General features: G+C 40.8%; 1 protein-coding gene across 4 annotated transcripts in view; it reads right to left on the reverse strand.

Annotated features, from left to right (window-relative positions):
• The window catches only part of STN1 (STN1 subunit of CST complex), a 44,445-nt gene that overhangs the window by 13,963 nt on the left and 10,618 nt on the right, over positions 1 to 19,864 (reverse strand). For 3 of the 4 annotated variants that reach the window (XR_009535930.1, XM_060125299.1, XM_060125297.1), the window contains 6 exons: positions 17,217 to 17,285; positions 12,450 to 12,608; positions 11,600 to 11,723; positions 10,298 to 10,472; positions 5,208 to 5,330; positions 2,748 to 2,820 (listed from right to left, as the gene is read on the reverse strand). Coding sequence is in view for 3 of the 4 variants with exons in the window: in XM_060125299.1 (XP_059981282.1) it covers positions 2,748 to 2,820; positions 5,208 to 5,330; positions 10,298 to 10,472; positions 11,600 to 11,723; positions 12,450 to 12,608; positions 17,217 to 17,285 (723 nt within the window). In the remaining variant the exon portion in view is untranslated. The remainder of the gene's footprint in view (positions 1 to 2,747; positions 2,821 to 5,207; positions 5,331 to 10,297; positions 10,473 to 11,599; positions 11,724 to 12,449; positions 12,609 to 17,216; positions 17,286 to 19,864) is intronic. The other variant, XM_060125298.1, reaches the window with a different exon arrangement.

The raw sequence follows: 19,864 nt of genomic DNA on the forward strand, positions 1-19,864 counted from the left end.
GGAGGACTGGGTCCTTTTTGCCCCCGCTAGCTCCCACAAGCTCTGTACAAACTGCTCCAGAAACACATGCACAGCCGCCTGCCATGTAGCTGGGGATGGGGGATGAGTAGCTGCTACTAACATCAGAAAATTGACTGAAATTAACCCCAATTCATTGTCCAAATCTTCCTCTGGAAGTTGCTAGCCTTGATAGACTCCAGAGTTCCAAAATAGCTACATCAGACAGATGCAATTGTTGTCTAAGTGGAGGGAAGGATTCTTGGTGTTCTTACTCTGCCATATTCCTAAGAGTTTCATAAAACACCAATCTATTTCATCCTCATAACAACCCACGATGTAGGTACGATTATTATCCCTGCTTTGCGTATAAAGAAACTGAGGCACAGACTTGCTCAAGGCCACACAGCTACAAAGTGGCAGAGCTGGGATTCAAACCCAAGCAAGGTGGCTCCAGAGCCCAGCTCTTCACAACTATGCCATGCGGCCCATCTTCAGACAAACCCTCTATCAGTGCTTTAGGGACCTAAAACTGGCCCATGTTTGTAATCCTTTCATTATTGTAGGTTTACCTTCTGCTGAAATATTCATAAGTGACTAAAGGTTTTAAGTTCTCCTACCAATCATACTGCCAAGGAAAACTCAATGCTATGTTTCATACTGAAAGGTTAGAAACAAACTAAAGGTTCAGTAGGAATACTTAAATAAATGGTCGAATATCTATCAATACATATAGTGGAATACTGTGCAGCCACTAAAAAGACAGGTACTTTTACACATACTGTTGCTGAATGGCTGCTATAAGCCAATGTTAGATTTAAAATACAAGGTATAAAACACTGAGTATTGTATGCTAAGCTTTACTTATGTTTTTTAGAAAGGATAAACTATACAAACATGTTTATAAGTGCATATAACATCTCTAGAAGGATATGCCAGAAACTAGTAACACCCACTGCCTTTGGAAAGGGGAACACAGAGCCTGGGGCTCGGTGTTGGGAGGGAGTCTCACTTTTTCTGTGTGTGTTTTTGTACTTTTTGACTTTTTATCCTGTGCATACATTATTCAGAATAATGTTTTAATGTCATAGGTATTTCTTATGAAAAGGGGTGGCTACAACAGACTCTGACAGTTCCCACAAGGTATGTTTACTGGTATTCTCAGTTACTCATGCTCCAGAATTTGTCTCCTGGGAGTTTACTAGTTCCAGGGAATTGGCTTATGTTTTTTAAAGGCTCCCATTTACAGACTGAGTAGCAGAGCCTGTCCACCTTGACACACACACTCACCAAAGCAGGAGCTGGCCTGTGGATTAGAAGTGGATATAAAACCTGTCACTTTATAGACCCTCAGGTCACCAAGGCTGTTTGGTTCTCCTAAGAAATGAAGTGTGAATTGCTTTCATTTGCTTCAGCAGGCCCTAGGATCACTTTAATCCACCCTGCTCCTAATACACATCAAAATAAGAGTCTAGCCAGATGGCTTGGGACTACCATGAGTGCAGGAATGTCACCTGGGGACCAGCCTCTCCTCTCATCCCTTCTTGGTTGAAGAATCCCACATTTCACAGCTCTAAAAAGCTCCTTAAATTGTGGATAGGTGGTTTTTCCCCCAACTAAAGGATATTTATCCTTCTTGTTCTGAATGAAGTGAACAATAGTTAGAAACCTTGCATTAAAATAATAGATTGTTTTCAGTTTATTTTAAGACCTGTTGTCACACCACTCTGGGAGGTGACTTCATGGGTCCTTAAGAGCTAAATAAGGCTGCATACCATAAACACCAGGGCTGGAGATCTGGTCCAGCTCCACCTGCTGACTCAGCCTGGAACAGGTCCAGGCCCCAGGGATATATGGGCTTTAAGGACTGGAGGTGGACCTCCCGGGAGAGAAAGAAAGCAGAATGAGGAGGCCTGTGCTCACTAACAAGCCTTTCCACTTTTCTTCTGGTGTCATTTGTTGACATATGCCAACATTTGTTAATAGCACATGTTTGCAAAAGGTAGACTTTGAAAAGTCACCTTTAAGAGCGATCAGTTTACACAGGATTTAAACATAGGACTAATGTTTTCTTCTCTTTCTAACTAGTATGAAAATGGTAATATCTGTTATCAGACTCTCTACAGTTTGAGTTTCTAACCACTAGGGGCTGATCTAACTCCACTAAAACCAACTATTTTCTCAACCATTTCTTTTGCAAATTATCAGGTTTCAGGATGACTGAATTACACTGTTCACAAACTGTAATGTCTAGAGCCATTCCTCCCAACCTTGAAGGGCTTGATGTTAGAAGAGAGGAAAATGTCAGGTTTGGGTTCAGAGACAAGAAGGAAGAGTGGAACAAGAAATAACACAAATTACAGAGGACACGAAACCAGAAGGATGTTAAAAAGTCCTAGCGTAACAGCTGACCTTGCTGTATCAGAATCACTTGAGGAGCTCACCTGTCTAGCCCCCATCCCAGCCCCTAGTGAATCAGAATCCCTAGGGGTGGGACCTGAGTGTTGTATGTTCAAAAAAGCTCCAAGGTTGACTCTTACGTGTGGCCCATGTCAGAACAACTGTGCAAGGCTAACGCTCACTTTAGAAAGGAGGAGTCTGAGGCTCAGAGAGGGCAGGTATCTTGACCAGTCATGCTTCCACGTTGTTACTGGGAAAGGTCCCAGGTTTCCTGACTCTCCACCTAGCGCTCTCCGGGAGGGAACAGCCCCCTCCAGGGCACCGAGACACATGTACGTTACACCACTTACGGTTTGGTTTCTGGCAGTCTTCTTGAATGATCTGGTGGATCTTTCTGTGTAACTCTTTGTCTTCTCTGGTTACCTAAATAGGAAAAACAGTTCGGAAAGAAATGTTAAGTAAAACAGAGGTTGTGTCATCCAGACACCCAAATTGGTCTTTAGGATAGTTTCTAAAGATTTCATAACAATCCTCATCCCTACACCAACAGAGTGTCGCTTTGGATACGTGGCCAGCTGTCAAACCAGTTCTGTCCCTAAGTAGCTCACTGCTCTGAAGTCCACCCACAGGCATATTCCCTCGGGAGGTGGTTTACGGGGGGCCATGATAGAAAGAAAAGCTGGAATCCCTTGCTTTCAAGGAGCAACTTTCGTCTTAAATATTCATAACACATTCATAAAATTTCTCTTATTCATTATGTTCTTGAGGGAGGCACAAGTGATCAACCCCGAGGACTCTTTCCTCTTGTGTTTCTTCTTTTCTATCTTGGGTTTCACATTCCTTCACCCAACCATAGGAAAAAAACAAAAGAAATAAAACTGTAAGGCAAAGCTAGCAAGAGAGTAAATCTAGTTTATGAATGGAAACACTGTCTGTTCTCAAAGGCAAACACAACCAAGGTTCCTTTCTCAGCCAGCCATCAAATGGGTTTCACCTTCATGTTCAACAGTAAATCTAAAATCAAAGAGAAAGAAAGGAAAAAAGAGGAAGAAAGGAAGGGGAAAAAAGGAAGAAGGAGAAAAAAAAAAGTACGCAAACACACACATATGTCAGGATGCTCCTTGGACTGACGGACTTGGAATGAGCAGATTTAAGAATGGGGGTTCTGATAAGGACCCTTCTCTGGACTTACAGGGTGTTGGGAAGATTAAGTAAGGTAATGTGGGAGAGCTGCTGAAAGCTGGAAAGCACTATACAGAGAAAAGATAACTCCGTCCCTGAGGCAATGCCCTCAGGAAAACAGAAACCTAGGAGCCAGGGTTGAGGTAGAAGGGGGGAGTGAAGTCAGAGAAGGGGGGTGGCTCTGCTGAGGAAAATAGAGCTATTAGAGCTGGATCACCCCATTCCAGCTCAGACTGATTCACAGGAGGAAGTGCCCCAGCCCTGCCACACCTCATCCCTGGACTGCTGCCCATGGTCTGCTGTTCCTCAGGAAGAGGAGCTTCCTACTGACCCAGGAGGCCACGCAGAGCCTCCCGGGGGGCGATGTGAGGGTGCGGGTTGGGGTGGGAGGGTGTTAGGGTGAGTTGCCCAGCATGAGCTTCTCCAACCACAAGAAGCAATCAGCTCCCACCAGGCCTGCCTGTCCTGGGAGGCCGGGGGGGGGGGGGCTGCGCTCACCCTTATACGGAATGGAATACCCTTTTCAGAAGTTATTTAAATAGTATTTAAAACATATCTTAATTTTTTAAAATGTTCTAAAATGGGGAATCACTAGAGTTAATCAACATCGAGAAAATGTCCTATTAAGGAAAGCTTCCCCTCGGGAATCATGCCTGTAAAGAATGAGGCTTCTGGGATCTCCCAGAGTTCTGATCTGTCTTCAGGAGAATCGCTCACAGCTGAAGCTACATCTATGCTACTAAAGTGGACATCAATATCGATAACAACATCAGTATCAGCTTGGTTCCTCCCATATTAAAGGTAGGCAGTGAGAGGTGAACTTTTAACTCAAAGTATGAGGTAGGCAAGCACTTGTACCCCTGGTGGGAATGTTAACTGGCACCACTTTTGAAGGAGGCAATCAAAAGCTTAAAGGTACATGCCCTTTACTCCACCAATTCCTCTTTTAAGAGTCGATCTTACGGAAATACTTACATAAGTCCACAAGAAAACAGACATAGCAACACTATATGTGAGGACAAGAGTTGGAAACAATATAAATGGCCATCAGAGATAAGTGGTTAAACAATTTACGGCAAGTTCCCACAATAGGGAAAACCATGCAGATGTCAAAAAGAGTGAGACAGATTTATAAGGACTAATATGGAAAGATGACTGTGATGTGCTATTCCGGCATCTCCAAAAGTTGCTGAGCATTATTTAGAGCAGTGGTTCTCAACTGGGTCAGGGGACACTTGGCAATGTCTGGAGACGTTTAGGTTGCCACAATTGGGGGTGCTGCTACCGGCATCTAGTAGGTGAAGGCCAAGGATGTGCCAAACATCCTACAATGCAAAGGACAACACCCCACAACAAAGAATCATCTGGCTCAAACAGTGCTGAAGTTGAGAAATCCTGATTTAGAGGAAGATCACATCTTTTTGGTAACAGGAGCCTATATTTACATGTGTGCCGAAGGCTGTACTGTTAAAAGCGGTATCTTGAGGAAAGATAAGGGCCAACTCTCACTCCTTACTTTATGTACCTCCTAATGACGGATTTTTAAAAAACAGGAAACAAACAATCCTAAGTAATAAATATATTTGCAGTTGAAGCTAAGAAAAAAAATTAAGTTGCAGGTCTCTTACATAGAATAGGTTATCAAAACCACCATCTTTCTGGAAAACAAGTCCTTCTTCCTGCAGCAGCTTTATAGCGTTCCTAAATATACTATGAATTGCCTTGGAAGTGGTGTCATTCTTAAAATCCATCTGTAGGAAGAAAAAAAGGAAAAAAAAATAAAGGAAGAAAAGAAATAAGTCCCATCTTACAGCACTTGAGGGCAATCCCTAGACCAACTGGTTATGAATTCACCCAACAGGCTTTTTATCTACTGAGTCAAAAAGATTCAGGTATGCACGGGCCTAGCAGGATGGTATTTAAGGAGGATTGGGAAGTTTGCTCTGGCAGAATCACACTTGATAACTGTTCCACACCTTGGTTATGATTTTTTGTTTGTTTAATTCATTTAACTCAATGATATAAAATGGAAATATCAAAATGACAATCTTTGATTTATTTTTTTAAACAGAGCCAAAAATTCTATACCTACTGGCTCACTTTTTTCATTAAAATTGTGGCCATATATACAACTTCTTCCTACGGACATCAAAGAATTTTACACACATTGAAATAATAAGTTGGGGATTCCAGCACATAGAGAGTATTAAATAGACTCCTTATTTTAAATGGAGGACAGTGGAGACAAACAGCTGTGCAGAGATCTGTCAAAGGGGAGGGTCCCTGGGCTGAAGGTGGACAGGGCCCTAGGGGAAGCGAGAACACCATGAGGAAGGACACTCTGCTGCTGTCAGTTTGCTCTCTCCTCAATTTCAGTATCCCTTCCCTTCTCTAAGAGTCAAGTTTGCCTAGAGAGGTTACCAGGTCATCCTACTTCTTATTTCAAGGAGGCCAGGTTTTCAGCTATGTCCTACCATGGTTAACTAGACTGTGTGCTTCTTGGGTTGGGGACTCATCTCGGCCACCTGCTCCCTGACACATAGTGGGTGATGGAGAAAATATGTGTGTATTCAGGGGAAATACCCCATATAGGTAGGCGATATCCTCCTAATTATTCCATTAGGGATTTTCAGTTCATTCCTAAAACAAAGGAAGTGGTAAGTAATAAGTGTCCTTCAAGGTACAGATCCATTTGTAATGTGACAGAAATACATCAAGATACTAGAAAGATCAGAGTGCCAAAGAAACGTGGCAAAGCTTCCAAAAGAGTGTTTGAAGGCACAGTCCTACTCCTCTAACGGAAGGTCCTTATGGAGGCTGTCTGGGGCAGCACTCACAGATGCTGAAACAGAGAGCGGGCCTGGGATTTGCTGATGACATTCCCACAAAGTGACAGGGAGAGGAAAGGAACTCCCAAATGGCCTCAAGTATTGACAGCTCCATCCTGAAAGAAATCTTTGCTTTCTGGAAGAGGCCTCCCAGACAGGCACTGTTTGAATCTAACAGATCTTGGTGATGTTTCACAAATGTGCTCTCCTGAGCTGAACAGGAGAGACTAACGTTCTTAATTAATAGCCTAGGTTTTTTCTCAACAGAACAGGCCTGGAGAACCTGGCCAGTAGAACAGGAGGGCCTGAGAGTTGACAAGCACTCCAGGTTACGACAGCACCCATTCTCTGAAGGGAGAACAGGTTGAGAAATATTTGATGACTCCCACGGGCAGAAAAGCTATCTGGGTGTGTTTAGAATAAACACCTCTCCCAGCGATCCTCAGTCACATATCTTTTTATTCAGGGGGGCTTGAGGCAAAGCTGTTTTTAATTTCATACGTGAGTGCTCTCACTTAGGAAAAGAACGCTCAACCCAACACAGGCTCCCCTACATGACTTTATAACTACTTCATCTTCATAATTCTCAGGAGATTCGTCTTCTTTGGTCAATTTAATATAAGGATCCTAAGGGTTGAGTTTATTATGTCTCTTCCCAATATAGAAATAAATGGGAAACTGACTAGAAATGTTGTTGCACGATTATTCCTGTCATTAAAAATGACTCTTGGTTATCCTCAGACCATACAGAAAGCCCGGTTCCTCCTCCCAGATTTCAGTCAGATCGAGCAGCAGGAAGAGAGGGTGTGAGGCCTGGGAGAGTAAAAGCAGTTTCAGCTGTGAACAAGGAGGACCCAGCAGAAAAGGCTCTCTGTAAATATAAACAATATGTGAAGCTTCCTTTCCAAAAACATTTGCCTCAGCTGAACTCAGGACATAATTCCCTGCTGGTTATAAAGACACAGGCTCAAGGATAAAGCCTCCAATCGTCCCTCTAGCTAGTAGCTTTTCCTGGCCTGAGATGTGTGTCTTTCTTGTCTTTTTCTAAAGAGCAATGACAGACTCGTCCCATTCAGGAAACCGAAACTGTTCAGAAACAAAAACAGTGACCAGCTGAACGGGCTGAGCCTTAGCGGGCCTCTCCTTGTGGCAGGTCAGGAACTGGGTGGATCTCTGAAATATATATATAGTCTTCATTCCCAAACAAACTCAACATTTATCGAGTTGTCAAAGAAACAATGGTTTTGCAAGGTTTGTTTATCATGTTTCTGGATTTGCTAAAAAGGGCCACTGTGGAAAAAAAGAAAGGGGGAAAGCATTCAAACCCACTCTCCCCAGCCTCTAAGCTAAGACAACATCACAATGATTTTTTTTGTTAAGCTTTCATCGGTATGACTACAGAAAGTGCCAAAGGGTCTAAGGTTTCACCATCATTGTAAAGCATCCTGGGTCTCCCAGGCTCTATTAAACAGAATTCAATTTAATGACACTGACCTCCCCAACCAGAGCCATGTGAGGGAATAATTCATAACTGATGGAAAAGTAGTTTCCAAAGACAAAACAGATATACTGCCATATTCATTTCTTTTTAAACATATAACACCGGGCAGATACAAATTTCTTTTCTAAGCATTCTCAAAAAGATATCACACCAAAAGTCCTCCCTGGAATGTTCTGAATGGAGGGGCCTTTTAGTCCTCAATTCTCCCTACTTAATTATTGCAGAAGAGCTGGCTCACAGGAAGATGTGGTCTTTGCTAAGCTTCAACGTTTCCTTCTAAACATGCCAAGAGAGTGGTCAGAAGTCCTGGGAGGCCAAGTTGGCACTGAGCCTCCTCTAAATGATTAAATGGGAAGAAGGTCACTCCTGCTGTCAGTGGACAGCTGGGGAGCTACAACTGTGCAGAAGCAACGGCGGCACAGAACAAAGCGGCCAGTCCTGACCCTCTCCACCTCGGTGTTTCCTGAAACAATATCCCTCATCTCCATGTATGAAATTGCGGGACACTGGGCACACAGCCTGGTGACAGGAAGAGATAATCAAGTTCACGAATGAAACTGAGAAGCAGTGGTCATGCTTAGGAGGTCGGGACAGAGACCTGGTATCTGTTCCACCAGAATCACAAAGAATAATTATGTTACCTCACAAGGGTACTCATGGCAGCCCTGGTGGTAATGGCAAAAGACTAGAAAACATCTAAACAGTCCAGGAATGGAGAGACCCCTTAAGGAAATTATGATACACATAATAAAAGATTATTATTGAGTGGCAAATATGTAATATGTAATATGTATGTAATATGTATGGCTAGGAAAGGACCTATAAGACATGCTGTCCAATGAAAACCTAGGTAGATAGAGTGTTTAGTATGATACCATTTGTGTAAAAAAGGGGATACAACTACTTCTAGTTTATATATGCAGATTATCTCCAGAAGGATACTCATGAGATGGTGCTCGTCTCTGTAGAAAGGGGATGAGGAAGGAGGATGGGAAGGAAACTTAAAAACTAGACAGTTTCCTGGACTATTCGAATTTTTATTTTTTTATCTATTTTTGTTTTCTCGTTTTGTTTTTTGGCTGTGCCGCACAGCTTGCAGGATCTTAGTTGCCTGAAAGCAGTGAAAGCACCGAGTCCTAACCACTGGACTACCAGGGAACTCCCAGACTTTGAATTTTTAAAAGTTTTCATTCCTTCAATCAACAAATAATTGTGGAGAGCATACTTTACGCCAACCATGTTCTAGGCCCTGTTCTAGAGAGCAAAGAATGAGACAGACAAAGGCTCTGCTCTTAGAGAACTTAAATTCTGGTGGGGTAATAGGCACACAAAACAAATAAATACCAGTGCTATCACGAAATGTGGAAACAGAGTGATAACACAGTGAGGAAGCTGGTGGCTATCAGAGCAGAAGGTCAGGGAGGGCAAGAAGGTGACATTCAAGCAGAGATCATTCCCAGTGGAATAAATGAAATAAATAAATACAAGTCGTGTTACAGCAACAAAAAAACTAAGGAATTGCAATGAAAAGGAAAGCCTAAAACCAAAGTCTCAGATAATTCTTAATTCCAAGCAAATACGTAAACACCAAACACCTTGAGTTCACCTCTAACACTATGGGTATTAAAAAATGAGGACAGGGCTTCCCTGGTGGCGCAGTGGTTGAGAGTCCGCCTGCCGATGCAGGGGACACGGGTTCGTGCCCTGGTCCGGGAAGATCCCACATGCCGCGGAGCGGCTGGGCTCGTGAGCCATGGCCGCTGGGCCTGTGTGTCCGGAGCCTGTGCTCCGCAACGGGAGAGGCCACAACAGTGACAGGTCCGCATACCATAAAAAAAAAAAAAAAAAGAGGACAGCTCTTTCTAGGATGAATAAAAAATTACTTGAGTATTCCCTGCAATTTTTACTTATAAACCAGACTGAATACAACTTGATCTTTATTCAAACTCCTAAGACACGATAGATCAACCTTATTCTGGAGAAGACAGAACAAGTCATTAAAAACCTTGGTTCGAGTTCAAGAATCATCTTGCTGATCAAAAAATAATCTTGGAAGGATAATTTTAGCTCTTCTCATCTATTTCCCCCTCAGTTGGTTCCTGCTGACATTAAATACCCATCTCAGTGAGTACTAAGTGCTATGAACCTTATTTTTTTTTTCTACCTGAAGATTAAGCTTTATGAGATTAAGGAGGGGAAAAGGGCATGCATGTGCATTCTCCTTTCAAATTCTCAGTGGTCAGTGACGTTTCCAGAATAGAATCAACATAACCTCTATACTCCGGGTACACCCTGTGAGTCTCAATGCCACAGTCATGTCCACCCACACCCTCGACCTGCAGCTGTGGGGCAGAGGCCTCGAATTCTCACATGGTCATGCCGCACTTACTCGCCCGGAGCAGTCGCTGTGAATCACAGGCTGGTTGGCAAGGGACAGCAGGGACTCCACCGTTTCCAACTCCTGCTGGTAAAAGGTTTGCACTCTGTTCTCCACAAGGAATTCTTTGACTTTTTCACTCAGCAGATACGTGAGACTGTCAAGGTCCAGGGTGCCTGGATTGCTGCTGGGAGAAAGTTTTAACAAGCCCTGCAGAAAACTGTTACTTTTGTTCCTTTTGGACGCATGTAAAACTGAAACAGCTAGCAAGTGCAATACTATACTGATGCATGTTTTTGACATAAGGAGCAGTTCACCCAGTGAACACTGTGTGGTTGTTTAAAAGGATGAGGCAGAACTACAGGAACTGATATTCGTGATAGATTTAGAAAAAAGTCAAGCTGCAGAATAGCATGTGAGGGACGGTGCCATTTTTGTAAGGAAGCAAAGGACAACCCACAAAGTACGTGGGTGGATATTCATGCTTGTGTATGCAACCGAAGAAAAACGCCTAACAGGATACACACATCAACCTCTGCACAGTGGTAACCTCTGGGGAATGGTACTGAGGCGGGAGACAGGAAAATGGAGAACTTCCACGTTTTACTTTATACAGGTCTACAGTTTGGGGTTTTTTTAATATAATTTTTTGGAATATGTAATCTATAAATATTGAATATGTTTAAAAAAGGGAAGGGTACATGGTGAAGAGCCTCCTTTCTATCCTCCTTCCAGTCCCCCTCCCACCGGCCCCCCCACCCCCCAGCAGCCACTATGATCATTTCTGTCTCCTCTGAGTTATTTGAGGCATATAGTAACAAATATACATATATTCTTCCTCCTCCTGTTTATTTTTCCGTCCCTGAAAGAGAATAAAGTCATCCCTGGTTGAGAGCGGCTGGTATTGTTTCTTTGGTTATGATGTGCCTTTTGGCGCAGTTTTCTTCACGTTTCTTGCCTTGGGGTTCACTGAGCTTCTTGGATCTGTGAGTTTACAGTCCTCATCAAACTTGGAAAATTTTCATCCATGATTTCTTCCAATATTCTCTCTCTGCTCCCCCCTCCACTCCTTCGGAGACTCCAATTACACATATATCTTCCTTACCAAACCTTAGAACACCTGCACTATTAACACCTTCACTTTACAGGTGAGGACACTGAGGCATCCAGAGCGGGGACACACTTGCCTGGAGCCCCACAGTGAGTGAGTGGACAGTTCAGGATTTGGACCCAGGCCCACCCCAGAATCTGGGATCCCACTGGTTGGCCTCATTGCTGTGGTCACATCGTCGGCAGTCATAGTCCAGAACTTACCTCAGTGCCTCTTCTTTCTCTAGGGCTGGGCTGCGGAAGGGCTGGTCATAAACTTTCCTGTAGATGGTGGGCAGCTCAAGCATCCTTGCGATCTGAATGTTGCACACTGGATCATCCACTTTATCTAACAAGCCACAGGGGAAAGCAGGCCACAGAAATTACACGGAGATTAGTGCTTCCCCATGTCCAGACTGCTGCCAGGACAACAGTAAACAAAGCACTTGGTGGGTCTCCTTCCTCAAGGACGCCCAGGATCACAGTCTAAACGCACTGAATGGTTCCCAGTCATCCTGCGAGAGGGGATGCGATACCCTAAGTGACACAGGCGTGGCCAGAGGAGACCAGGGCTAGGGAAAGCGCATGAGCGTATTCACTGATCTGGTACAATGGTGGACAACTGGGCTGTCCTTGAGATTTCCAAGGACAAACCAGCCAGAGCGGTGCAAAGGGCACCACTCAGATGACAGAGAACTGTCACACTTCTGATTAGTTGTTTTCTTTCAAAGTTAATGGACTCAGTGGTGTTCAAGAAATTTCCATCATTTTGAAGACTATGAACACTCTTCCCTAAATGGATTCACACTCAGAGACTCTACTATGGGGTCCAAATGTTGAATACAATTTGTCAGCCATATACAATGAATCACTTGTTTTCTTTCCCAATTTATTTATAGTGACCTCTTCAAAATAAAATTAAGAAATGCTACTTTTCTAAAGAAAGCATGTTGTTCCTTCATGAGAGTTAAATCTTTTTATTTGAACTTTTTAGAAGTTTGACTTTGCGCTGAATGAGTTTACTGGACACACGCACAGAATAACAACCAATTTGGCAGAGATATCTTGTGCTTACAATAAGCTGTGGCGTAAATTTCTCGCTCTCCTCTGTACATGCGGATGTGACCTCTGATCCGGATAATGTCCCCAATTTCTACCTTTGTCCTCTGCGCAATGGTATCTTGCAGCTTCTTAAGCTGTGAGGTTAAGCTCAGCTCTCTTGCACTCGGAGCAGCTGTAGTTGTTGGGGCCAGAAGGAAGGAGAGAAATGCGTAACAAAATCACTTCACCACATTTGGGAGAGAGTCTGTGGTAAGACCGACATGAGACATTTATTTGTTCTACTTCTGATTGGTTGCTCTACTGTAGGAAATCTGCGTAATCTTTCGAAATCCTCTACTGGATAAAAGGCATAAGGCTTGACAACCCAGTGGGTGAGTTCCATTGTCTTCTTTCCTGCCCCTGCATCGCCTGTGCAAAGGGCTCTACACCTGCCTGAGCTGAATTCTGTGTGAGTTCAGCCAGGTTTGGTGGCAATAGCTCTAAACAACCCTTTAAAGTGTCCTTGCTGGGAGACAGAGGCCTGGCCTAAGGGGAAAGGTGCCCAAGAGGCTCCATTTGTGGTTGTTTATGGGGAAGGCAAATTGGCCAGAGTTTGATTTTCCACCAAGGTGCTCAACACCCTAATCTCTCTCACTTTTCTTTGTTGAGTAACTAGGCTAACCTTCTCTTTCTCTCTCTCTCTGTTCTAAGGACTTTATAACCTATCAGTGCATCTAATCCTCACAACCACTTATTATTAGCCCCATTTTTCAGATGAGGAAACTGAGTCACACAGAGGTCAAGCAACTTGCCCACAGTATAATAACTAGTTAGCAACAAAGCTGGAGTTCAAACCCTGGCGGTCTCTGACTCCAGAGCCTTCCTGCTTATTCTTTATTCTCTGCTGCCTGACCCGTGAGTATAATTACATTTTCCATGGTTATAGCTCATGTGGGTAAACAATTTTGTGTTGTTTTTCTGTCTAGCATCACTTCAAATACACATATGTATCCACAGAATCTATACAACTCAGCATTTTAAATAACAAAATAGCATTCTGTCATGTTCATATGCCACAGTTTGTTCAGCTAATCTCGTTAAATATTTCTTCCTTCTATCATAATTTTTTATTTTGGTTTTTATCACTACCACTGTATGGGGCTGAGAGGTCAGCTTGGGTAAAGGGAGTCAGACAGACCTGGCTTGAATGTCAGGTCACTTCTTATTAGCTGTGTGACCTTGGGCAGACTGCTTAATCTTGCTGTACCTGTTTCCTCAGTTATGATGCGGATTTAACAGTCCCTTCACATATGGAGCTGTTGTGTATGATCTTAGTTAACCCTTACATCATGAGCTTAGCGCAATGTCAGATCTATAGGAAACATTCAATAAATGTCAGCTACTTATGAAAATGAACAATTAAGCCCTCAAGACAAAAATTTTGTTTTCTTTGGGGTCTTTCATTGGGGATTACTGGATAGAAAAGTACAAACAGGTTTAGAGTTCCTTACATATTATCAGAATGTTTGCCAAAAAACCCCAATCAAACCATTCTCTTTCTACAAGGTGTCACCAGCAATGTGTGTGGGCTTGCAGCTCCTATACTGGCTTCAGTCATTTGGATTTTTAACACCTTAAAAAATACATAATGATTCTATAATGTTTTATTTTTGCTTTTAAATTGCCAGAGAGACCATGTGTTTTTATATAAGATGATCTGCTCTCTGCATTTCTTTATGTATAAGCCCTTCACCTCTTTTGAACACTTTATGTTCATTTCTGAAAAAAATGCCGGGAAGCTTTATCAGTTATGCTTATTACATCCACTCTCCCCATTCCACTGCTTTCTTTTTTATGTTTATTTGATTTCATTTTAATACATAAAAGTTTGAAAAAAATGTTTTAGTTTATCCCTCTTGTCACTGATGATAGCTTTCATTGCTTTAACAGCTTAACATATAAGAGCTTAACATAGATACCCCCATACTTATTGTGATAAATACACAACTCTATCTTCTTTGGGTTATTTTATGTAAGCTGTAAGACAGTGATCACAGTTACCTCTTTTTTAATATTGTTATCTACTTGAACCAACAACATTGGTTAAATGCTTACTTATTTCCTGCTGTTGTATTATTTCTGCTTTGTCATATACTAGGGTTCCTATAATGGAATGAATAATGGTCTATTGATCAAATTTTGTGCTTCTTAATCTAACACAACTTAGATAACCATGGCTCTGTAATGTGCAAAGGCATTATTACTTTTAACACACTGACTATAGTAAGGGAAACAGCAACCTAAGGAGCTCAGAGAACTTTGCATAGACCAGTAACCAAGAGCTTGGAATCTAGACACAATCAGCATTAACGTTACTCAACTTACTGGGTTTCTTCAGAAAATACCCAAGTATTACTTTTTAAAAAGTTATTCTGTCTGGGTACCTATCCCTAAGTCCTCTTCCATTTAGGCTGAACTTTAAAAGTATTTATAAATTTCACTGCCATGATTCAGACATTATAGGTGATAATAAATGCTTCATACAGCACTGCTGAAATGATCAGACTGAGGGCTGGTCTGAGAAAAAGAGGCTCAGCTTTCATTTAAAGGGTGAACCAAACTGCCAAAAGAAGGGCTCAAGCTGTGTAATTTAATGGTAGAATGAGATAGTTGGAGCCTGACAGAATTTCATTTTAAGCAGCCTATTCCACGCTGGAAGATAAATCCTCTTTAAAATTCTAATATTAAGCTCCAAGCTTTCTTAACTTTTCTCATAAGCTAAATCCAAATGGTACAATCAGTGTGACATTTATAGGAGTTAATATTATATTTTTATACTGTAACTGACGAGAACATGATTTTGACTCAGACTAAAGTTCGTTTAAAAAAATTAGTCTTCAATGGACACTTTCCAGTGGAAAGCTTTAAAACCAAGGGCGATTAAATTAAAAGGAGAGAATGGGCTAGTTGGGAACAATTTTAAAATATCACTTCATATATAACATGATGAGAATCACTTTCAGGCTTTCTCCTTGCACCCTTACCCTCACTTTTTATTCTCAAAGCAATTTCTGATTAAGGCTACCAACTGTGACTGTTCATCTATTCATCTACTTACAGATATTTAAAAAATCTCTCTTTCAGTATTAATAGACATTTTATCTAAAAAATTACTGAATCATATAATATTTCTGCTGCCATTTATTTTTTAAAAAAAGAGTTGATTTTGAAAATTAAAACAATGTCGAAAACAACAGTCGATAAACTACAACCCATGGACCAAATCTACCCACAATCTGTTTTTGTAAATAAAGTTTTATTAGAACACAACCATGCTTGTTTGTTTATGTACTGTCTATAGTTGCTTTGGTGTTAACAACGGCAGTGTTGAACATTTGAGATGCAGACCATATGGCCCACAAACCAGAAGATAATTATTGTCTGGCCCTGTACAGAAAATGTCCGCTGACCCTTGGTTTAAAACAAGTATGCATATTGAAACTACACCTTCTGATTGAAGATCATGACAATACCACAACCATAAATCTGCAAATAATTTTAATACCCTGGACATATATGAAAGTTCAAATATCTGATTGTCATATAGGTTTATCTCTTACCTGTGAGATATCTACACAAAAACCTGTTGTCTGCCTTAAGTTTTTTCTAATCTGCAAAGCTTAGTGGTACTAAGTAGTACTAAGTAGTACCACTGATATAGATGTTCCCAAATTAGGAAATAGGAATACCAAAGTTATATGAAAGTGATGGCCAAATTCTAAATATAAATACATCAGTGATGGCCAAATTCTAAATATAAATACATCAGAAAATTAAGCAAAGGAGCATCTCACTGGTCAGTACAGTCAAAGTAGGAAGTTGAGATTCTGACAGGTAATGTCAAAAAGAAAAAGAAACTACTCCAAGTGTTACACATTCTTACCACGCGTATAACAGGAGGACATAGATAGTAGATGTTAGATATCAGAGCAGGTAATATTTACTGAATAACCCCAGTGTATATGGCATCATAATGCATATGCTATAAAACAGAGAAAAACAAGGCCCCAGTTTCCATAGCTTCTCTAGAACCAAAAATGATCACCACTATTGCACAATATGTATTTTGATATATATTATGAACTTATGCAACTCAAAAACCTACCTAAGGACTATTAAAACAGACTCAAGAAATTCCAAATGCTGTTTCAGTTATAGTCAATGAGTTCAATATACTATTTTAAAGTTCTTTTTTAGTTTATATTATTTTATATTATTTAATGGCTAACTTCAAGGGAATCCTATCTTACCTTCTCATCAGTCTTAGAACTCCTAGCATATTTGTTTGAACAAGCTAGAGATTTCAGAAAATTTAGATCATGGGAGCATAGATGTTAGTGGCAACCATGTCAGGGCAAAAGCTTTCAAAAAAGCTTTGGTCAAGTGATATGCCCAGAGCAAGGGGATTCTCACCTGATCAGCAATTAGGCTAAACTATCTTGACCTGTGGAATAATGTCATGGTAAAAATGAAACACTGAAACTTCTAGTAACCTATTCACATTCCTGTAGGCTTAGGAGGAAGTGAGCACCAAAGAAATGAGAGCAAGAAAAGCAACTGGCTCCCCACTAATATCAGTTTGCAGAGCAGCCAAAGTTCTGGGTGTAGTGCTTCAAGTTGATCAATGTAATTCACCAATGAATAAATGTGAAAATTAGTACTCCAGCTACTCTGCTGAGCTACCCTAAGTAAAATCTACTGGTTAGCTGTAAAGGTAAAGAAGCGTGGCAAATAAAATTACCTGATGAGGATCTGGTATTATTCAATTTCTTCCAGCAGATGCAGTTTATAACTCCAGTGCTATCATCCACTGCAAGAGAAGCGTAAAAGTGTACAACAGAGATATGGGCATTACAGGTGAATTAGCACATTGCCATTGCATTCAGCCAAACTGTAAGATGACATTTTCAATAGCCTGGTTGGGCAAATCCCTGAGCAAACTTTTCTTCCACCCTTAGAAATAATCTCTCACCACAATCCAGTGGGAATTGCTTGTCTGCAATGTCAGTGTAATACATGAGCCCAGCAGAATGTAGTCAGCATTTCTCTTACCCTATCTCAAGGGTATTAACCTCTCCTAAAAATGGTGTCCTCAGGAAGTTAAGTGCAAAGATCTCAATATCTGCTAACATGTAAAATCAGTCTTGCACTCCAACCTGCAACCAGAGACCATTGCCTGATCTGTGGTTAGAGGCACTCAGAGCACAGCCATCTGTCACCATGTGCTCTCTCGATAGCTTGCTGACTTACCAAGACAAAGCATCCCAAGTCTTCTGGCCTGGGCTTCTCTTTGAAAGAGCTTCTACCCTGTCCTTACCACTGCAGGGGATGTAAGGAAAGCTAAGCATATCACAGAAGGGCAAAGTTTTATTTTCATAATAAAAAATAATTATACCTTGTTCACACAAGCAGTATTGGTCTGGCTTATTTTAGCCACAGTGCCAAAAAAAAAAAAAAAGAGAATTTCCATTGTACTTGGATTTATAACTGCAGAAAAATTTGCAGATGTTTCAAGGATGATAGGATCAAGGATGAGAGGTGTTTCTCTTGGCCTAATTTCTGACAATCTCAGAACAGAGGTTGATCAACATGGGTTCGGTGGGCTTAATGATTTTTAAAAAATCATCAGCTAGACTGTTGTAAAAACACATGTAATATAGAAGAAACATATGGCAAAATTTCTTTATTGCTTGTTTAAATCTGTGTTTAAAGCAGAAGCTGAGAAGAATACTTCTTATACTAAAATAAATTCTAGATAGATTTTATTTTATTAAATACAATATAGGTAAACTTAAGAAGATGAGAAAAAAATATGGGTGAATACTTTCAATCCTGGGCTTACAGTTGGTGGGGGGAGACTTCTTTAAACAGACCTGAAAATCACAACTCATTCTAGAAGTCTGATATATTTGACCAACTAAAAACTAACTCTGTATAGCAATTTTCCAAACAATGGAGTTAATATCTTAATATATAAAGAACTCATACAAATTAATAAGGAAAAGACCAAAACTATAAGAGAAAAAGTGGCAAAGAAAAAGAATACGCCATTCATGGAAGGTACAAAAATGACCAGCAGACATTTGTCAGTATGCTAAATCACTAGTTACCAGAAAAAAGAAGCAAATTTAAATAACTTCTCAACTCCTAGAAGACAAATATTAAAAATACTGATACCCTCATATGCTGTTAGCAGGAGTGTAAATTCATGCCAAATTTCTAAAGACTAAGTTTGGAAATGTCTATCAAATTTTGAAATGTTTTTATCCTTTGACTTAGTATTTACTTCCAGTAATTTATCCTGAAGAGAAAAATGGAACAAATGCACAGATATATATATTTTGTATAAGGCTGTTCATTATAATATTGTTTATAGTTCTGGAAGTTGGAAATAACCTAAATGTTTATAAATATATAAGTGGTTAAATAAATTACAATGGCATGGCATATGAGAATACAAAGTTATAATGAAGATCCATGGTCATTGCTATTAATCTCATTGCAAAACAGAAATTATATATATATAGTCATATATATCATATATAAGCTAATTTATGTAAAACATTAAATAGTATGTTTTGACAGAAATGACCTTAAGACATTAAAATGCTAATAGCAGTTTCTTTTGGAGTATGTAGAAGGAACCCCATATTCAATGTATACATTGACTGTAAGCCTAATTCCAGAAACATTAAAAACAGAAAGAAATAAGGCATATCTATATTTCTTCATATTAGGAACATGTTAGAAAAACTAGGAAGGATGTTCACCTAAACACTGATATTGTTTTTATCTGATTTACAGCATTTCACATGAGCTTTATGTACTTCATTAAAATTTTCTCTAGCTTTAAATTTTATTTTATAGTGAGTATCATTTTAAGAAGCAAAAAAAAAATCAATAAGGACATTTTGAATTAAAAAATAATGTATGACACTTCTAGGCACACTACTTCTCTGGCCAGTTTAAAATTTTGCCTTATAATTCTAAGTCAAAAAATATTGGCACATGAGTATTTGTTCTAGAAAATGTGAGGTCATTCTGGTCTTGACTGTAGTCTCCCAGGATTCTAGGTCTGAGCTTGAGTTGCTGCCAGGTGCTCTGTGTGCTCAGGGCACTGCCACCAAACTCTCTGACTTCCTGGTTGGTAACTTCTCCCAGCAGACACCGCCCTGGCATCCTGAGGCCTGGCTACTGGAAGGCCCTGGAAGGGGAGTGTTCTTGCCATGCTGGGCAGTGTCCTCCCTAGCTGGGCAGCATGGCCTGGGCTGCCGGCCTTTTGTTTCAGCCATGGGACGAATCAGGGTGAGCAGGAAGCAACCCCAGCATATAGGCCTGCAGTGAGTCAGGAGGAAGAGGACCTGGGACAGCAGGAGTAGCCACCTGGCA

Source organism: Lagenorhynchus albirostris, chromosome 16 (assembly GCF_949774975.1).
Source record: "Lagenorhynchus albirostris chromosome 16, mLagAlb1.1, whole genome shotgun sequence".
Classification (NCBI taxonomy): Eukaryota; Metazoa; Chordata; class Mammalia; order Artiodactyla; family Delphinidae; genus Lagenorhynchus; species Lagenorhynchus albirostris.